The sequence below is a fragment of the Desmodus rotundus genome, chromosome 6 (genome assembly GCF_022682495.2).
Source record: "Desmodus rotundus isolate HL8 chromosome 6, HLdesRot8A.1, whole genome shotgun sequence".
Taxonomy (NCBI): domain Eukaryota; kingdom Metazoa; phylum Chordata; class Mammalia; order Chiroptera; family Phyllostomidae; genus Desmodus; species Desmodus rotundus.
The window spans coordinates 64,653,757-64,670,939 of record NC_071392.1 but is presented as its reverse complement, the minus strand read 5'-3'; the positions used below and the strand labels follow the sequence as shown (position 1 = coordinate 64,670,939).

Here is a 17,183-nt window from a genome sequence, read left to right as displayed (position 1 = left end):
CCACCTTCTCACTCTTTGCTGTCCTAGATGCTAGGGACTCTCAGAGTCTATTCAGGATAGTTTGTCACCCTCACTGAGTTAAGTCTTTCTGGGGATTGCTGACTCCCTAAGCACTACTGCTCTGTGCCCAGGCATCTCCGTCTTCCTCTCAGAGAGCCAGTTGGCCCTGTAGGGTGGGGGCATCACTGTGGCTGCCACTTCGAATGCAGGTACGCACCTCCTCTGCTGCTGCACCCGGGTGGTGGGGTTGGGCACAAGGTGCCTCTGGCAGGTGTGGTCTGGCGTGCTGTGTCCCAGGGGCTGTGGGCATAAGTACTCAGCCTCCGCTGCTGGAGCGGGATATGGGCAGCCACTGGGCCCTGGGTTTGGGTGTGCACCATGCCAGGCACTGCAAGCGTGAGAGCTCAGCCTCTGCTGCTGCGGTGGGAGCGCAGTCCTGGGGCGGCAGTGTCCAGAGTGTGCTGGCCTCCGCTGGTCCAGTGGCGGTGGGGTGGGGGTCAGCTGGGTCAATGGCACACCACTGGGGTCGCAAGCGCAGTTGGGCGCCCTCCCCTAGTGCGGCCAGGGTAGGGGCACAATTGTGGTCCTGGCAGCAGAACAATTCTGTGTTCTTGTTTAGCTGAAAATTTCTTTTCTTTTTGCCTTTATTTTTCAATGAAAGTTTTGCTAAACATAAAATTATAAGTTAACAGGTTTTTATTTTCTTTCAGTACTTTATGCCATCCTACTGCTTTCTAGTCTCCATGTTTTTTGGTTTTTAAGTGAGAATTCACCTGTTAACCTCATTGGGGTTCCCTTGTACATGGCAAGTCATTTTGCTGCTTTCAAGGTCTCTTCTTTGTCTTTACCTTTCAGCATTATTATCCTCTGTCTGAGTATGGATCTCTGTATTTATATTACTTGGGCTTCATTGAGCTTCGTGGATGTGTAGATTAAGGTTTTTCATCAGATGTGGAAAGTTTTCAGCCATTACTTGTTTGAATGTATTTTTCTATACTTTTTTTTTTTTATCTTCAGTGATTCTTCTGCCACTTCAAATCTACTATTGAGCCACTACAATGGACTTTTTATTTTAGTTATTGTACGTCTGCCTGCTTTTTTTCTTGTGCATCGATCACACTTTCCTGTTTCTTTTCATGTCTCATAACTTTTTGTTAAGAACTGGGTATTTTAGATAATATAGCAATTCTGGAAAGCAATTCCTCTTTCCCTCCCCCCAAGGAATGTTTGTTGTTGTTTGCTCATTTATTTCTTGAGTGACTTGGCAGGACTATTTTAGTAAAGTCTGTTTCCCCTAAAGTATGAAGCCCCCCCGATGTTGCTCCTCAGAGAATGCACTCTTTGGCACACGGTCACTGTGGGATGATAGTGATTTTAACAGGGTTTTCTTAAACTATCTCTTTCCTTGACCCCTCTAGAAAGTTGTTGGCCTCATTTGGTATTACATCCCACCCTCTGGTTCCACCAATTACTGGTTTATTGTTTTATTGTTTTTGACATTGTTTTGGTGTGAACTACTCAGCAGTCTGATAGAATTAAATTTGGGCAGGGGTTGTTTTTGACGCTACCTTTTAAGGTTTATTCTGACTAGTGGAGAGCCTTTCTTAGCTGTCTCATTCCCTGATTTTCTCTGGTAAACTAGCTGACGTATACAGTTTAGATTGTGCTTCTAATTAAGAGACTTATCTCCAAGTATACCCTTAGGCTTAATTTTCTCCACATTCTTTTTCAAATAAAGTCAGTTCCTTTGGGGAGAACTTTTATGCTCTCCATTATTATGAACTGCTTCTCCCTTTGGGCAAAATCTCTGAACCACTACTCTGGGTGCTGGGTAAGGCAGTAGCCTCTGATCCTCTGGGTTTGCTTCCCACTGCTGTGCTCTGTAAGTGAGTTAGGATGAGGGAGGCCAGAGTCCCAGTTTTCTGGCCTGCCATTCCTGAGTAGCTCTCATCCTACTGGACTCAGTAGAAGGAGCCCTCTGTCTCTCAGACATAATTACCAGAATTTAACCATGTAAGCTTAGAGTTGGAAGGGTTATGAAATACTCTCAGTCGACCCTTCAGGTGAGATATGATAACCCTTGTTTGGAAGCTGAGAGGAAGGGTCCCATATTCTTGGCCATATTATGTGCAGAATGGAGTTCCTCCACCAAGCTGAACTAATTTGGGATTGGGGGTGGAGGTCTGGCAACAAGGGAGGGAATGGATCATGGTTTAGTATTACTAGTAGGTTTCTTTGAATAACTGTGTCTTGGGAGAACCAAGATGGCGGCGTAGGTAGACACGCTGAGCCTCCTCGCACAACCAGAACTGACAGAAAATCGAATGGCAAGGAAGTCCGACACCAAGTAGATAAAAAAGAAACATACATCCAGACCAGTAGGAGGGGCGGAGACGGGCACCAGGGCGGAGAGGACTTGTGTGGCCATGGCAACCGAGACAGGCAGAGTGTGGGACTAACGGCGCAGGCAGTCTGACCACTAGCAGACCCTGCGGCCCCACATTCTCCCACAGATAAACCAAGAGGGCCGGACTGAGAGTGGCAGAGAACAGGGCAGGCAGAGCGGCGGGTAGCACTCTGCAGCCCCACACTCGCGCACAGATAAACCAGGAGGAATGGTGGGGAGCGAAGCAGACCACGTAACCCAGAGCTCCAGCGTGGGGAAATAAAGCCTCAAACCTATGATTGAAAACGCCCGTGGGTGTTGGGGCAGCAGCAGGAGAGACTCCCAGCCTCACAGGAGAGGTCGTTGGAGAGACCCACAGGGGCCTAGAGTGTGCACAAGCCCACCCACTCAGGAACCAGCACCAGAGGGACCCAATTTGATTGTGGGTAGCCGAGGGAGTGGCTGAAATCTGGTGGAGAGTGGAGCGGGCACCATTGCTCCCTCTTGGCCCCTCCCCCACATACAGCCTCACAGCACAGCAACCAGCGTTACCCTGCCCCGGGGAACAGCTAAGGCTCCGCCCCTTTAAGTAACAGATGCGCCAAGACAAAAAAAAAAATAAATGGCCCAAATGACAGAACACTTCAAAGCTCCAGAAAAAATACAACTAAGTGAGGAAGAGATAACCAACCTATCGGATGCACAGTTCAAAACACTGGTTATTAAGACTCTCACAGAATTGGTTGAATTTGTTCGAAACTAGATGAAAAAATGAAGCCTATGCCGAGAGAAACAAAGGAAAATGTACAGGGAACCAATAGTGATGCGAAGGAAACTGGGACTCAAATCAATGGTGTGGCTCAGAAGGAAGAAAGAAACATGCAACCAGAAAAGAATGAAGAAACAAGAATTTGGAAAAATGAGGAGAGGCTTAGGAACCTCCAGGACATCTTGAAACGTTCCAACATCCGAATTATAGGGGTGCCAGAAGGAGAAGAGGAAGAACAAAAAATTGAAAACTTATTTGAACAAATAATGAAGGAGAACTTCCCCAGTCTGGCAAAGGAAATAGACTTCCAGGAAGTCCAGGAAGCTCAGAGAGTCCCAAAGAAGCTGGACCCAAGGAGGAACACACCAAGGCACATCATAATTACATTACGCAAGATTAAGCAGAAGGAGAGAATCTTAGAAGCAGCAAGAGAAAAGGACACAATTACCTACAAAGGGGTTCCCATAAGACTGTCAGCTGATTTCTCCAAAGAGACCTTACAGGCAAGAAGGGACTGGCAAGAAGTATGCCAAGTCATGAAAGGCAAGGGCCTACATCCAAGAATACTGTATCCAGCAAAGCTATCATTTAGAATGGAAGGGAAGATAAAGTGCTTCTCAGATAAGGTCAAGTTAAAGGAGTTCATCATCACCAAGCCCTTATTCTATGAAATGTTAAAGGGACTTATCTAAGAAAAAGAAGATAAAAAATATGAACAGTAAAAATGACAGCAAACTCACAGTTATAAACAACCACACCTAAAACCAAAACAAAAGAAAACTAAGCAAACAACTAGAACAGAAATGGAACCACAGAAATGGAGATCACATGGAGGGTTATCAATAGGGGATTGGGAGGGGGAGAGAGGGGGGAAAGGTACAGAGAATAAATAGCATAAATGGTAGGTGGGAAATAGGGGGAGGGTAAGAATAGTGTAGGAAATGTAGAAGCCAGAGAACTTATAAGTATGACCCATGGACATGAACTATAGGGGGGGAATGTGGGAGTGAGGGGGTGGGCAGGATGGAGTTGAGTGAAGGTGCAGAAATGGGACAACTGTAATAGCATAATGAATAAATATATCAAAAAAATAAAGAATAACTGTGTCTTCATTTTTTTCTGAGCTCTTTCCAGAGACTTCAAATAAAGGTTGTATTTTTATAGCTTTCTCAAGTTTTGCTTGTTTACCTACTGAATACATCCATGGAGCTCCTCACATTTTCATACTGTCAGTGAAACTCCTTAACCAATATGTCTAGGGTATCTACTATGTACTTAGTGTAGTGGTTTGCCGAAAACTGTGTGAAAAATTTTTTTCAAAGCCAGAAACAGTAGGTAAATACTTTCCATATAAACTTTACCTGGCTCTAGCTTAATATCATAGGATGCTGAAATTCTAAGATTACCTCAAGCCTTTTGGAAACAGAAGGCAAAGATCACTTAGGTTTGACCAGGATATATTAGGACTAAATAAATGATGAGTAAGGCAAGGCTACACACTCAATTTTGAAAACTTTCCTGTGGAAGGTGTTTCAGCTGACACCTAACTTTAATTAATTATATTTATTAAATGTGGGAAATGGTATATTTAGAAGTCTAAAAGAATATCTTTCAAAAATGAAGCCAGCTACAATTTTAAGTACCAGATCAAAATTAAGGGTTTTTTTTTTAATGGGATGATTTTATAGTGCCAAACTTATTTTGATCTTAACACTGCAAAAGTTAATATTTGAGAACACAGATAACCACGATGACTTCTGTTTTGCACTCCAAGCTACTCTGTCACTACTTAATAAATAATCGTTTGTGGCTCAGTGGGGGTGGAAGTAGGGTGGGGATTTTCCTTTTGGCACATCCACTAGTGAGTAATACATTTATTTCAAGTGCCAATAAAAACGTTATACTGGACTTATGTGACACATTTGTTAGTTATTAGAAACACTGAATTCTGAAGCATTTGAGCAATGCTCTATTATATTTCTCTACCTGTACATTTATATTATCAATATTTTAAACAAAATGAACAAGGTTTTAATACTGCATAACATTTCTGGAGGGAAGATAAATACAATAAGGACATTTTTAAGAGTGACACCATCTCTGGACTTATCTCAATAAGACAATATTATTCACCTTTTTCCTCTCAACTAATCTTTCATAATTGTTTCCATGAACTTTATTCCTTCCTGGAATCTTTCTAACACTTTAATCATCTTTATTTTTTTTCCTTTAGAAGTACGTGTCTACTGTTAACATGCCGCCTCTTCCCTCTCAACCCCTAACCTGCCCTTCACCTCTCTGCGGACAGTGAGATGGAGCAGAAGGTAGCTGGGTTCTGGCCTTCTTGTCAATAACTTGTGCATTCTCTGGGCCTTGGTTTTCCCATCTACGAAAAAGATTATCTTTAAGACTAAATGAATTAGAATAATGCCATCTTCAGAAATGGGTCCAATTTGGAATTCTAAAATTAGAATAAAACCTTAGGGGCTCAGTGTGAGCACATCAGTGCTCACTAGGGTTGAATCCCTCATTAAGCAGTTTTGCCTTTGATCTCACATTCAGAGATCTCATAGGAGAATCGTTCTTAATGTTCAGTTATTGCCAATGTTTTATAATATTTTGGGAAACTAATAATGACATTTCAACTCTACACAATTACTGTTTAGTATATACAAGAGTGGACAAAAGTTGGTTTACATTTAGAATACAGATAAATATAATAATTAATAAGTAATAATACAAGAATAAACTCTGTCTTCAATAATCATAACTGTAAACCTACTTTTGCCCAGTGCTATATTTAAGAAACTATACCCACACATTATATATTTTATATGATCAGAAAACCTAAATATTTTGGCTACTATTAAGAGAGAAAATGGGGTCCCTGGTGTTTTAAGGATATAAGTTTTGTTTTTTTAAGAAACCACTTGGTAAGACTGTTTCATAGGATAGGGTGTGGTTGAGCATTTTTAAAAAATTTCCACAGTTGAGAATGTGGAGATAGATTCACTTATCTTTCCTTGTGGGAGTAGGGCTCAACTTCAACCAATGCCCTCCTAAAAAAACGCTACCAAAGGGAAAATAAACAAAGTTCCTAATGTGTGAAATCTTCTAGAAGAGATTTAGACCAGACTTAAAGTAAACTACTCATCGTGGATTCAAGGTTTATTATTAGTGGTAAAACAATTTTGGGAGTTGTGTATGTACAATATCTCCCACCCCCAGTATAACCTTTAATAATAATACTATAACTATCCACTTAGTGGTAATATTATAATTAACCATTATGTTAGTGGTAATATTACAATCAATTGCCATGCTAATGGCATTGTTACAGTAGCACTCATGGTTAGCTGTGGATTACCAAGATTGGATATAAAATGTGGAAATGAAAGATTAATTATGCAAAGTCTTTAAATCAGTTTCTAGATAAAATAGGAATAGCATCATAGAGTGAAAGAAAAATTGTGGATTTTCTTCTTAGTAAGGTTTTGTATACTGAAGTGGATGCTGTGAAGTGGATCCAGATCTCCGTTCAGGAATGAAGGACTTAACTCCCACTGCTGCTGGAAGGGCAGCTAGCAGATAGCCCTCTTAGTGCATTCTCTCTGCTAAAGAAAGCTGCCTTCCCCAAAGCAGGTCCTGTTCCCAGGAATGACTAATTAATGTAGAAACTTAAAGGTCCCAATTTCAGTGTCCCTCTTTCCAACTCAAGATAACTCTGAAGGACCGTCCTGCCTCAGAACTCTTGGTGGGGCTGGCTGAGGCCTTCACTGAGATTGCCTCACAGCCCATCTTCTCCCCCACCCAAACCTGCTTTCTTCCCTACCCTTGCACAGGTGTTGCTTTCCAGAGGGCTCCCTCATCAATATCCTGCATACTAATCTTCACCTCCATATTTGCTTCTCAAGGAAGCTGTCACTGACCAGCAGTGTCTTGCAAGAGTCATGAAATATTATTATTAATAATTATTTTCTCTGAAACTTAGTATTCTAAGCTGAAAGATTAAAAATCATCCTGAACTCAGGTTGTGGTTAAAGTGTCAAATGCAATGACAGAGAAATGGTTATAGTTAGTTATAGTTTTGTAATTAATGCAGACTTGTGGCCAGACCAACCTGAGTTCTAATTTTAGCAGTTTTTAGACCTAAGCACTCTTTAAGTCTCAGCCTTTTCATCTATAATATGAGAATAACAATAATAAACATACTACCAAACAATTACTTTTAATTGGGCATTTACTATATGCCAGTCATTTAGCTAGTTCAATGAAACCTGTTTTTCTTCTTTCTTTTTTTCTTTTTTTTTTTATTGTTGTTCAAGTATGGTTGTCTCTATTTTCATCCCACCATGCCCCCCCGGCCCCACCCATCCCCAGCTCCCACCCTCAAACCTACCCCCTTTGGCTTTGTCCACATGTGCTTTATACGTGTTCCTTGATGGCTCTTCTCCTGTTTTCCCCCATTATCCCTCTCCCCCATATAGGACAACAAAACCTGTTTTAAAAAATCAATTTAATTAAACCTATAATTGTTATATGGACTAAGTGAACTAAGGCAGATAAAGGGTTTTCCACAATGACTTATATGTGGCATACACTGAATAAATGGTAGCCAGTATAACTTCTATTGTTGTTATTCACCATAAAGCATTTATTACAGTGCCTTGCACCAAAAATGATACTCTACATGAGAAAAAAGTCAGATGTTTCTAATTGCCAGCACTACGGTTTATTTTACTAAAATAATATGGTTTATTTTAAGGGAAATATTTTCTATCATGTAGTGACACAATTTTACAATAGCCAAGTGCTGAAAGCAACCTAAGTACCTATCAGTAAATGAATGGATCAAAAACTATGGTACATTTACATGATGGAACACTATGCAGCAGAAAGAAAGAAGGAGTTCCTACCCTTTGTGACAGCATGGATGGAACTGGAGAGCATTATGCTAAATGAAATAAGTCAGGCAGTGAAAGACAAATACCATATGGTTTCACCCTTAAGTGGAGCCTAATCGACAAAACAAACAAGCAAGCAAAATATAACCAGAGACATTGAAATAAAGAACAAACTGACAGTAAGCAGACGGGAGGTGGGAGAGGATAATGGGGTGGGGGAGGGGAAGGGTTTTCAGGAACATGTATAAAAGACACATGGACAAAACCAAGGGAGGTAGGATCAAGGGAGGAAGGTGGGGATGGCTGGGGTGGGGGGGGTGAGTGATGGGGTAAAATGGAGACAACTGTATTTGAACAACAATAAAAAATGTGGAAAATAAAATATCCCACTCATGAGAAAAAATAATGCTTAAATTCTCCTTGGCTGGCGTGGCTGAATGGATTGAGTGCCAGACTGTGAAGCAAAGGTTCTCATTTTGGATTCTCAGTCTAGGGCATATGCCTGGGTTCTGGGCCAGGTTCCCAGTAGGGGGTACGTGAGAGGCAACCACACATTAATGTTTCCCTCCCTCCCTTCCCTTCTCTCTAAAAATAAATAAATAAAATATTTTTAAAATTTGTTTAAATTCTCTAAACTGAAACAGATGTATTCACAAATCCACAAGGTAAAAAGAGGTACTAGGTCAAGCAGACAATAAATATCTGATAAGACTACCTGTATTTTCTCTCTCCTTATTTAACAGATAGTACCATATTCAAATGCAGAGATATGCAATCAGCTGCCAATTAGAAGTAGAAACCACTTGTCTATAAATACTTTTTAAACCCACATGTGATAGTGGAGAAAGCTAGAGTTTGTATTACTATTGTTCCATTGATTAAGATTGGTGTGAGGTGTGTGACTCATTCTCGGTCAGACTGTCTGCTTCATACCTACCCTAATACACTTTCACCTTCTCCAGCCATAGACAGAACCTCATCTCCCTGAAACTATACAACACTAGAGCACCAGAGCTTATCCATCTGGGAGGTATACATTTCCTCGGCTTTTTATTCATTAAATTCACCTGATTTTTAAAATATTTTTCTACTTCATGTATACTTCAACTAGTACTAAAGGCATGGATGAAAAGTCAGGTTAACTTGGAATTGCTAAATAACCTAAAGTAATTCAATTTTAAGCACACAAAGGGGGCTGCTACCAAATACCTGGAAGCCAAAAGGTGGAGCCATACACCAAGAACAGTGAGAGAACCCTGTTTGTGTATATCCTGGAGCAGCTGCACCAGCTCTGGATGGTCTAACTCTGCTCTGTGAGAAAATAAACTGCTATTTCCTGTAAACCACTGTGGTTGGGTTTTCTGTTTATGGTGCCAAAGGCATTCCCAGCTAATAGAGTTAATACTTAATGTTGCCTCATTTGCAATTTGCTCTTCCTTTAACCCTGTTTTGAGATGCATTCATGTTAAAAAGTGAAGAGGTAATTAGTTCTTTTTAACTAATCTATAGTATTCCATCATATGTCCATCCCATATTTTTCCTACCTGTTGTCCCACTGATAAAACTTAAGAGTTATTTCTGATTTACTCCTCTCAATAATTTTTCACTGTACATACTTGTAAGGCACAAATCTTTTCAGTTTCATTAACTATTTATGTTGTGAGGTGTTTCTGTTTGCCATCCCCCACCCAGATACTTTCTCCACCCAAACCACTCCCTGGGAAGCTGAAAATGAACAACAGCAGTGGACCCTTCAGCTCCTGATAATGTGTATCCAACAGGGAACCCCAGCAGAACACCTGAGGGAGAGTGAGGTCCAGGTACTCACCTGGCTCTACTCTCTGTAAGATTGGTATCATTGTCCCTCAACTGAAGGACACAACTCCTCAAGACAGTCTCTATAAGATTCACTCATTCTGGGTCCCATGAACCTTCACTCCCTATCCCTGTCCCTTCCAGTTTGTTGGGGGGTGAGTAACAGCTTCTTTGCCCATACCTCAAAAACAGTCTCCTTGTAAGTCACAACTTGAATTATCTTGCCATCTTTTTCCAGGTGACAGCCTGACTGCATCACTGCTGCCCATTCTCCCAGGGGCCTCCATAAATCTACAAATCTGTCAGCAGCACATGAGTGCTCATTACCCCACAGCCAGAACAAACACTTAATAGTAACTGATGTACATTTTCTCTTATCTAATGGATTCAATGGAGTTGGTTGTTTTGATTTGATTTTGTACTTCTCTGATAACTAGTGAAATTGAGCACCTGTTTTATGTTTATGGGCCATTTTTTCTCCCTGTAGTTTTTTTTTTTTTACTATCATCTCCGTATTTTTCTTTTTCTTCTTTTTTCAATTATATTTTATTGATTATGCTATTACAGTTATCCCAATTTTTCCCCCTTTGTCTCCCTCTACCAAGTAGCTGCCACTCCCTCGCGCAATTCGACACCTTTATTCATGTCCATGGGTCATGTAAATAAGTTCCTTAGCTCCTTCTTTTCCCATACTGTATTTTACATCCCCATGGCTATTCTGTAACTACCCATTTGTACTTCTTAATCCCCTCACCTCTTCACCCATTTTCCCAAATGCCCCTGCCATTTGGCAAACTCAAAATGCCCTCCATATCCACAATTCTGTCTCTGTTCTTACTTGCTTAGCTTTTTAGATTCAATTGTTGATGGATATGTATTTATTTCCATTTTATTGTTCAGAGATTTCATCTTTTTCTTAAGTCCTTTTAACATTTCATGTAATAATGGTTTAGTGATGATGAACTCCTTTAGTTTTTTCTTGGCTGGGAAGCTCTTTATCTACCCTTCGATTCTAAACAATAGCTTTGCTGGGTAGAGCAATCTTGGCTGTAGGTCCGTGATTTTCATCATTTTAAATATTTCTTGCCAATCCCTTCTAGCCTGCAAAGTTTCTTTTGAGAATTCAGCAGACAGTCTTATAGGTACTTCCCTGTAGGTAATTAACTGCTTTGCTCCTGCTCCTTTTAAGAGTCTCTCTATCTTTAATCTTTGGCATTTTAATTATGATGTGTTTTGGAGTGGGCCTCTTTGTGTCCGATTTGTTTGGGACTCTCTCTGCTTCCTGGATTTGCATGTCTGTTTCCTTCACCAAATTAGGAAAGTTTTCTTTCATCATTTTTGCAAATAGATTTCCAATTTCTTGCTCTGTCTCTTCTCCTTTTGGCATCCTGTGATGAGAATGTTGGTATGCTCATAGGTGTCCCAGAGTCTCCTTTCACTATCCTCATTTATTTGGATTCTTTTCTCTCCTTGTTGTTCTCATTGGCTGTTTGAGTCCTTGTGTTCCAAATCATTGATGTGATCCTCAGCTTCATTTACTACTACTCTACTGTTGATTCCCTGTAAATCAGGGGTGTCCAACCTTTTGGTGTCTCTGGGCTACACTGGAAGAAGGAGAGTTATCTTGGGCCACACATTAAATACACTGTGACACATAATCGCCAAAAAATCTCATAATGTTTTAAGAGAATTTATGATTTTGTGTTGGGCTGCATTTGTAGCCATCCTGAGCTTCATGTGGCCCATGGGGTGCAAGTTGGACATCCTTGCATTTGTTCTTTATTTCAATAAGTATATCCTTTATTTCTGATTGGATCTTTTTTTATGCTGTTGAGGTACTAAGTTCCTTGAACATCCTTATAACCAGTATTTTGAATTCTGTATCTGATAGATTGCTTATCTCCACTTTGTTTAGTTCTTTTTCTGGAATTTTGATCTGTTCTTTCATTTGAGCCATGTTTCTTTGTCTCCTCATTTTGTCAGCCTCTCTGTGTTTGTTTCTATGTATTAGGTAGAACTAGTATTACTCCCTGTCTTGGTAGCATGGCCTAATGTAGTATCCTGTAGGGTCCAGTTGCACAGCCTCCCCTATCACCCAAGTTGGGTGCTCGAGTGTGCTCTCCATGTGGGCTGGATATACCTCCTCTTGTAGTTAAGCCTTGATTGCTTTTGGCAGGTCTATGGGAGGGATTTACCCAGGAAAGTCAGCTGCAAGGACCACTGACCACCAACTTCTGCCTTCCATGGAGGATCAGCTATACAGGAGCCCACTCCATGGAGCAGTACATAACTTCAGTAGAGCTCTGGAGCCTGCTGAGTCTGCCCCTTGAGTGTGTCACTTGTGGAGGTAGCTGGGTGGTGGTGCTCTGATGTAGTCTGTAGCTGTCCACTGGGTGTGCAGTCTCTAGGGTTTCCAGGTGATGCCAAGGTCAGCTTCATTTTCTGGGGCCACTTGGCATAAGCTATAAAGTGATCTGCAGATGGCTGCTACTTGTGATGGGCTTTGAAGTACCCAAGCAAGACCAGGCTGTGAACCAAGGCCAGTTGCCACTAGTTTTGGGCCTGCGGCCACTTAGCAAGAAGTGTGGGGGATAGGGGCTCATTGAGGCTGGCTGTTGCTAGTTTGAGAGGATTTAGGGAGATCTGAAACATGTGCCAAGACAAGCCATTCATAAGGAAAAGCCACTGTTAACAGCTTAGGTAGGCATGTAAGTTGGTTGGGACAGGGCCTCACTAATCACCCGGGCAGTGCGTAAAGTGTGAGCCAGGTTGATGGAGTCTTAGATATGGTACCCACCTACCAGCTCTGTGGCTCTGTAGTGGTAGGACTCTGAAAAGGAACAATGGCTTCTGCTTGCAGTTTTATCTGGAAGAAAGCTGTCCCCCAGCTCTCACCCTGATGCCAGTCACTTCAGTTCCTCCCTTTGTGCCATTGGTGCCTTTCAAGCTGTTACGTTGGTGCTGGAGCTCAGAGGGAGTGAGTCAGGAAGTCCATGTGCAGGCCCTTTTAAGAGTAACTGCTCGGGAATTGAACAGTTTCTTCCACCGACTCAATGTCTGTTGGTTTTTACAGCCAGAAGTTACAGACTTATCTATTTGGCACTGGAACCCTGGACTGGAGGGTCTGGTTTCGGCTGAGACCCCTCGATCCCAAGATATCCCTCCTGATTTTTATCCACCACACGTGGCTGTGGAACCAACCCATTCCATGTCTCTGTGTCTCTTTTTCTCCAGCCCTCCTACCAGTCTGGATGGATGTAGTTTCTTTAATTCCATAGTTGTTGGATTTCTATTCAACTTGATTTCTGACAGTTCTGAGTGATGGTTGTTCTATATCTTAGTTGTAATTTTGATGTGGTTGTACAAGAAAGTGAGCCATGTTTACCTACACCTCCATCTTGACCAGAAGTCCCCTATTCTTCTACTGTATCATCTCTTTCTTAGCTTATAGTCCTTTAAATATTTGAAATACTAATCCTTTAACTGTAACATGATTGACTACTAGCTACTGGATTTGTCAGTGGTGTTTTTTGTTGCCCAAACATTCAAAAACTCTACCTATATATTCTTCTGTCTTAAAGTTTTAGTTTTCATATTTTGGTCTTTAATATACCTGAAAATTATTTTTGTACAGTGTAAAATAGTAGTCCAATAGCATTTCTGTCCTTATAGTGAACCAATTTTTACAGTGCCATTATTGAACAATCTATTTTTTCTTTATTTTAAATGTCGCATATTTGCATGCCTATTTTTTAATGATTTTATGGACCTGCATTTTATGTTCTATTCATCACTGTTACAAATACTTGGAATTCACAGTATGTCTAGTAGCATAATAATAATTTACTATTATGCTTCAATATGTTTTTTGCTGACTTATAAATGTAAGTTAATTCTATATTTGGTCTTGAATCCATGTAAGATTCTGCATTGATCTAAAAATAATAAAAATTTTACCGGTTTCCATTTCCACTTCCTAGACTCCTTATTTCTTATCTTATCAGAATATGTAGGACCTCAGGTTCATAGTAGTGGTGATAATGGGTGTTCTTGTTTTGTTATTTTGGGGCTTACTACTATTTCATTATTGATTATAATATATTTGCTGTAGGTCTAGTAGATTCCTTTAAATTAGTTAAGAAAATTTTACAGATCTTGTGTAAAAAAGTTTTTTCAATATAATTCATGTCAACTGTTGAATTTTAAAATATATATTTTCTACCTATTTTGAGATAATCCTATATTTTCCATTTCATGTGTTTGTTTATATGGTTAATTACATTGACAGTTTTTTTAAATATCAAAGTATTCTTGCATTTATTGGTTATGATTTTCAGACACATTTTAATATTTTACTTTTGATGTTTTTATCTATATACATAAGTGATATTAACATTAATTCCTTTCTTATATTGCTCCTGTCTAGTTTTGTTATTAAGGTTACATTTGCTTCATAAAAATGAGTCATAGTTCTCCATTTTTAAAGTCTTACTGAATCTGTAATTATTTTAATTTTTTCCTAAATAGGGTATGTTTTTGTCTTTTTGGGGGGAGGAGGGGTCCATCTTGAAAGAGACTTGTCTATTTTATAATCTTTTTATAGAATTAGTATTTGTTTCTGTTGAAACTTTCTAATAAACCTGTGTTTTCTATTTCATTAATTTCCGTTCTTTTTTCTTCCTTCTCCTTTTCCTGTTTAATTTTGTCCTCCTTTTACTTACTTGAGGGCATTGATACAGATCATTACTTAACATCATTCTTCTTTTATTAATATATGCATTTAAATCTAAATTTTTCATCTAAATATCACTAGCTACATCGCATGAGTTATATCATTGTATTTGGTATTCCATTCAAAACACTTTCTAATTTCTATGAGTTATTCTTTAACCAATGAATTATTTAGAAACATTTTAAAATCTCTAAATATGTCCTTGGAAAATATTGCTTATTGCATTTTGACCTGAAAATGAGGTTTATAAGAGAGCAGGGTTTTTTTCCTAAGACTAGATTTGTAACTTTGCATGTGATCAATTTTTATAAGGGTATCACATTTGCTTTGAAAGATTTGATATTTTTAAATTCAGTACAAATTTTCCAAATATTAATCATGCAAAACTTCTGTATTATTCAAATCTCATAGCCTTAATCATTTTTGTCTTCTTGCTCTATCAATCTATGGGTTGTAAAAAAAAAAAAAAAAACCTAGAATTTTTTCTGCCCTGCATCCATGCTCTTGCAGTGGGACAGCATGTCCATCAAAAAGGTGGAGTCTCTTTCCTAACCCTTGTATCCAGATTGACCAAGTGACTTTTCTTTTCTTTTGTTTTATTTTGTTTTTGTTTTTTGCCAATGGAACATTAGCAAATGTGATGCAAGCAAAGGCTTGAATAATGCTTATGCATTATAGTTTGCTACTTTTCTGATCTTCTGTCACATGACAAGTATAGGTTAATTTAATAGATGATAAGATAAACAGAGCTCAGTTATCCCTCATTCTAGTATGTAGACATGTGAGTGAGGCCATCAAATGTTAATGACCCCTGCCCTGGCCAGTGTGGCTAGGTGGTTAGAGCACTGTCCCATAGCCAAAAGATTGTGGGTTCAATTTCTGATCAGAGCAAACACCTAGGTTGCAGATTTAATCCTTGGTCCAGCACATTTGGGAGGCAACTAATCGATGTTTCTCCCTCACATGGATGTTTCTCTCTCTCCCTTCTTCTCACTCTCTCTAAAAGCAATGAAAAAAAAGGCCTCAGGTGAGGATAGATAGATAGATATATAGATAGATAGATAGATAAATAAAATGTGCATGATCCCAATTGAGACTAGCAGAAAAAAAATGCCCAGATGAATTCTGTTTAAATTGCTGATCCACAAAATAGTGAGTTAATACATGACCATTACATTAAATGTATAAATTTTGGTGGTAGTTTTAACCTGTGTGTTACACAACAAAAGCAAATTGAACACTTGCTGAGAGAGATAGCTTAAGATTAAATTTTGTCTGTTCAGGTATCTATTTGTTCTCTTGACAAATATTGAAAGAACCTTTCTTCTTCATTCAATTGCTTTTCATTTTTGCTGAAAAATCAAGCTGGACCTATACATAGGGTTCTGTGTTTGGACCCTGTATTATGTTTAATTAGTCTACTTGACTATTTATAAACATATCCCCTTGCCTTAACTATTATAGATTTATATTATGTAAGTTGATATCTTATAGTGTAAATATTTCAGCTTGGCAAAATTCTCATGACTATTCTAAGCCTGTTGAATTTTCATATACATTTTTGATTCAGTACAGAGAATTGTTATCTACACTTGGAACTGAATTATATGACAAGATCCTAGACTTCAAGCCAATATCATATTGGGATAAGACTTTAGGGAGCTTGTGGGCAACAGTGACATGTTTTTTGTTTTTGGTTTTCTTGTTTGTTTTTTGCATGCAGAAGGAATATGAATTGTGGCCATAGGGAAGACTATGAAAGATTGTATTTTCCAGAGATGGCCACAATATTATCTCCTGTCACATGTTCTGTGTTATTACATAAGTGGAGTCTATTTCTAATGCTCTTGAATCTGTAGGTCCTGTGACTGCTTTGATACAACCTGGAGTAGTCCTTAACTGGCTTTACAACTTTTATTTCTTCAGATTTGGAGCCTTAAGTCAGCATGTAAGTAGTCTAAGCCACAGTCATAGAGGATCACAGAGCTGTCAAACATGTGAGTTAAAAAGCCATATGTGACCTCACTTCCAGCCAATCTTTCAGATGAATCCAATCCCAGCTAATGTTTAACTATAAGCCCTGCAACGATATGAAGCATCGCACATGAACCACCAGCCTGAGTCCAGTCAATTCACAGAACTGTGAAAGCTAATAAGAAATTGATGTTTAAAGCACTAAGTTTTGGGTGGATTCTTGTTCAAGATGGCATTGTAGGAGGGTCCTGAACTCAGCTCCTCCTAAGAGCACATGAAGTCTAAAGGTATATATGAAACAGTTCCCTCTAAAAGAAATCTATAAAATAGCTCTTACATATCAGGAAAATGTGAGGAAAAAAAATACATCAAAATAGGAGAGACTGAGACACCATCCCAAAACAAATTCCACCAATGGTGCATCAACACACAACCAGGAGGTAACTAAAAACTCCCAAATTCTCCATGAGGAGTGAAGGATTTGGAGTTCACATATGGTACCCCAATTTTTAAGACTTCCATTGAGAGATAGGCCCCTAAAACGTGTAGCCATGAAAGGCAGTGGGGCTTGCATCCATGAGACTTACAAGGCTATAATAAACT

At 39.4% G+C, this 17,183-nt stretch overlaps 1 protein-coding gene across 1 annotated transcript in view; it reads left to right on the top strand.

The window, feature by feature from the left end:
• Nucleotides 1-16,872, top strand: part of ASZ1 (ankyrin repeat, SAM and basic leucine zipper domain containing 1) — a 121,904-nt gene extending 105,032 nt beyond the window's left edge. The window contains exon 14 of the mRNA XM_045191612.3: nt 16,533-16,872. Within this exon, the coding sequence (XP_045047547.2) occupies nt 16,533-16,562 (30 nt within the window). The 3' untranslated portion in view covers nt 16,563-16,872. The remainder of the gene's footprint in view (nt 1-16,532) is intronic.
• The last annotated feature ends 311 nt before the right edge of the window (nt 16,873-17,183 follow it).